The 4,361-nt window shown below is 39.1% G+C and overlaps 1 protein-coding gene across 1 annotated transcript in view; it reads left to right on the top strand.

The window, feature by feature from the left end:
- wee1 (WEE1 G2 checkpoint kinase) overlaps positions 1–492 on the top strand; it is a 19,324-nt gene extending 18,832 nt beyond the window's left edge. The window contains exon 10 of the mRNA XM_061722395.1: positions 280–492. Within this exon, the coding sequence (XP_061578379.1) occupies positions 280–436 (157 nt within the window). The 3' untranslated portion in view covers positions 437–492. The remainder of the gene's footprint in view (positions 1–279) is intronic.
- The last annotated feature ends 3,869 nt before the right edge of the window (positions 493–4,361 follow it).

Genomic DNA, 4,361 nt, shown 5'->3' with positions numbered 1-4,361 from the left:
AGGGGGTCGTCTTATAATCAGGGTCGTCTTATGTTCGGGCCAATACGGTACTCTGATTTAATTTGAATTCTGAATTAAAGAGGAATTAAACTCCCCATGTAAACGCACTGACTGATGATCAGCATCTGTCACTCTTAAATCTTCCAGGAAAAAGGGGGCGGGGCCTGGGTTCTCGGCCCCGCCCCCTTTTTCCTCATAGATTTTGAGGTTCTGGTTGTTGCTCCGCTGCTTCCTGGTCACATGACTGACGTCTCATTTCCCCCTGTCCCCCCCCCCCAGAGAGCTGAAGAAGGCCCAGATGGCCCGGGCGGCGGCCGAGGAGAAGGTTCTGTCCACGGACCGGGTCCTGACCCGCTCCACGGTCCAGTCCAACCCCCGGAACTCCCGGATCATCGGCAAGAAGATGAACCGCTCGGTCAGCCTGACCATTTACTGAGACTTTGTCCCTGACGGGACTCGGGGAACCGGGGGAACCGGGGGAACCGGGGGAACCGGGGGAACCGGGGGGCCCGGGGGAACCGGGGGGTTCTGCAGACTGTTGCCTCTGACCCGGCTTGGACCCGCCCGGCGCCGCCTCCGTTCTGGAAGGTAGTGGCTTTACCTTCCCCTGTCGGCCCCGCCCCCCCGGCGCAGGCCCCGCCCCCCGGCGCAGGCCCCGCCCCCCCGGCACAGGCCCCGGCACAGGCCCCGCCCCCCCGGCACAGGCCCCGCCCCCTGGCCCGGCCCGGTCCATGCACTTCCCTCGGCCTCCGGCGCCGGCGTGAATGTACCGCCCTCGACCCGCCTGCACCTTACTGCCTGTCAGAGCCTGATGCCGGGACGAGCGGCGGCGGCGCGGCGTAGCGGCTAGCAGCCGCGGCGGCTAACGCTAACGCGTCCGTCACGGAGCACTTTGGAGGCGGAGCCTGGACCCGCCGCGCCGCCGAGACGAGACTCACACTGCTGCTATGGATGTTTATGTGTGTCCGGTTCTGGCCGGTTCTGGCCGGTTCTGGCCGGGGGCCGCCGGCGAGGTCGCTGGTTCCGGTTCTGGTCCGACGTGGACCCCCGGGCCGGCGGTTCTGTAGCATTAACAACAATCACTGTCCAGGTTTCATGTTTTTATCTCTAAGGTTTTTGTTCTGCTGGTTCTCCTTTTACTGTTCGGACCTCTTCCCGGTCCTGGTGGTTCTGCAGCGGCCCGACGTTTGTACCGTGTACACATGTTCTCTGAATAAACCACATTCATCCTGACCTTCCTCACGTTTGTCCTCGTTTACGTCTGTCAACTTGATTATGAATAAAGTTCCTCTTACCAGGGTTATAATAGTTTAGAATCTTTCATTTTAGTTTAGTTTTATTTAGTTTTGACTTTTTCTCCTTCAATTCAGTTAGTTTTTAGTGTGGGTTTGATAGTTTTTATATTTTCAAAAATGCTTAGTTTTAGTTTAGTTTTTATTAGTTTTAGCTTAGTTTTTATTAGTTTTAGTTTTAGTTTTTATTAGTTTTAGTTTTAGTTTTTATTAGTTTAGTTTTTATTAGTTTTAGCTTAGTTTTTATTAGTTTTAGTTTTAGTTTTGTTTTTATTAGTTTTAGTTTAGTTTTTATTAGTTTTAGTTTAGTTTTTATTAGTTTTAGTTTAGTTTTTATTAGTTAGTTTTAGTTTAGTTTTTATTAGTTTGTTTTAGTTTAGTTTTTATTAGTTTTAGTTTAGTTTTTATTAGTTTTAGTTTAGTTTTTATTAGTTTTAGTTTTAGTTTAGTTTTTATTAGTTTTAGTTTAGTTTTTATTAGTTTTAGTTTAGTTTTTATTAGTTTTAGTTTAGTTTTTATTAGTTTTAGTTTAGTTTTTATTAGTTTTAGTTTAGTTTTTATTAGTTTTAGTTTAGTTTTTATTAGTTTTAGTTTAGTTTTTATTAGTTTTAGTTTTAGTTTAGTTTTTATTAGTTTTAGTTTTAGTTTAGTTTTTATTAGTTTTAGTTTTTATTAGTTTGTTTTAGTTTAGTTTTTATTTGTTTTAGTTTAGTTTTTATTAGTTTGTTTTAGTTTAGTTTTTATTAGTTTTAGTTTAGTTTTTATTAGTTTTAGTTTAGTTTTTATTAGTTTGTTTTAGTTTAGTTTTTATTAGTTTGTTTTAGTTTAGTTTTTATTAGTTTTAGTTTAGTTTTTATTAGTTTTAGTTTAGTTTTTATTAGTTTTAGTTTAGTTTTTATTAGTTTGTTTTAGTTTAGTTTTTATTAGTTTTAGTTTTAGTTTAGTTTTTATTAGTTTTAGTTTAGTTTTTATTAGTTTTAGTTTTGACGTCACGGACCGTGAGGCGTTCAGGTGCCGTAGCTGCCAGTTGGAGATAAACGGCCAGAGCAGAATAAATTGATCAAACCAAGAGTCTTATATTGACAGGGACGAAAACGGAGGAAATTATATCTATAATTTCAGTTTGTTTTAGTTAGTTTTCTAAACACGCAATATAGTTTCAGTTAGTTATCGTTTTTGTCTTTTAATTTTTGTTTTTATTTAGTTCAGTTAACGAAATAGTTTTTTCAATTTTAGTTTTCGTTATTTCGTTTGTTTTCGTGAACGATAACTCTGCTCTGAACCAGTTCCTGGTCCTGGTTCTGGTTCTGGACCGGTTCACTAACTGGACCTTCTCTACCCGGTAAGTTCATGGAAGTTCTCTGAACTGGACCTGGTAAACCAGTCACACACTTGTTTCCACTGGTACGGAACGTACCGGGCCAATCACAGTGAGAGGGGCTTATGTGATGACTCTTACAGGAACCTGTTTATTTGTAAAGTGAAAATACTAATCGGACCAGATCCAGCGGGGGTTCAGCATAGACATATATAAAGGCTAGATAACTCGTCCGCGCTGCTGCGACGTCGTCACACGGCGGCCATCTTGCCTCAGGGGAGCTCGCTCACTCATAACATTGTGTTTAATGGAGCATGTACTGCTTAAACAACCTTAACTTGCTCAATTCTCAACAGATTTTCAAACAGTTTGGTTTGTTATGAACGTCAGAGATGTAGTTATGACACTGCATACTTGTAATTATAAACATTGAAAAACGTACTTTTGTATGAAAATAACAAGAAACAGATAGCTATAACATGGTATTTATATTAAATCAATACTTCTATAGTATTCTTAGTAATATTTATATTTACATTATAACATATATACATATATTATTACCATATAACGTGTGTCTGTGTGTATATATATATATATATATATATATATATATATATATATATATATATATATATATATATATATACACATACATATATACACACACACACACACACACACGTTATAATGTACACACATGCACATGTTATGTCATAATATAAATACATAATGTAATATATAAACATGTTATTATAATGTAATAATATATATATATATATATATATATATATATATATATACATATATATATATATATATATATATATATATATATATACATACACACACACACACATATACATGTTATAAGGTAAATATAAATATTACTAAGAATACTAAAGAAATAATATAAATACCATGTCATAGCTATCTGTTTCTTGTTATTTTCATACAAAAGTACGTGTTTCAATGTTCATAATTATTCACATGTATGCAGTGTCATAACTACATCTCTGACGTTCATAAAAAACCAAACTGTTTGAAAATCTGTCTAGAATTGAGCACGTTATGGTTGTTTAAGCAGTACATGCTCCATTAAACACAATGTTATTCTGAGCGAGCTCCCCTGAAGCAAGATGGCCGCCGTGTGACGACGCTGGAGACTCCGCCTTGAGTCATCTAGCCTTTCTATGTGTCTATGGGGTTCAGGACCTGGATCCAGGTCTCGGATCTGGACCTGGACCAGATCCAGATCCAGCTGGGTTCAGGACCTGAGTCCTGCTTCAACTTTCTACTTGATAAACTCTGATTGATTTACGGATCTGAGCATCTAGTTGTGTTGTGGTTGTCATGGAAACACGATGCCCAGATGATGCAGGTGAAAAAAGATTTTTCTATAATTTTACAATTAAAAAGCATAAATAGTGCTTTAAACTATCAGATCAGACCAGATGTTGACGGGATGTTTCTTTTACCAGCTGAATGAACTGATGCATTCATTCAGCCACTCGTGAACTTTACTCTTATTTAACCGACCGACAAAACAAGTTCCTGTTACTGAGCAGTTTTTGTGTGAGAAATAAATGTAAAAGGTTTAAAAATATGGCTTGATGATGAAAGAAAAATGTTCCCACATCTGCAAACAGAAGGTGAAGCGTTTGAGACTGAACCTGTGTCAAAAACTGTGGGTTTTACCTCTCACCTCTCACCTCTCATCTCTCTCACCTCTCACCTCTCACGTCTCCTGA

This window comes from Cololabis saira, chromosome 5, assembly GCF_033807715.1.
Source record: "Cololabis saira isolate AMF1-May2022 chromosome 5, fColSai1.1, whole genome shotgun sequence".
NCBI classification, from domain to species: domain Eukaryota; kingdom Metazoa; phylum Chordata; class Actinopteri; order Beloniformes; family Belonidae; genus Cololabis; species Cololabis saira.
Note: the sequence above shows the minus strand (reverse complement) of the source record. Positions and strands in the feature narration are given on the sequence as shown.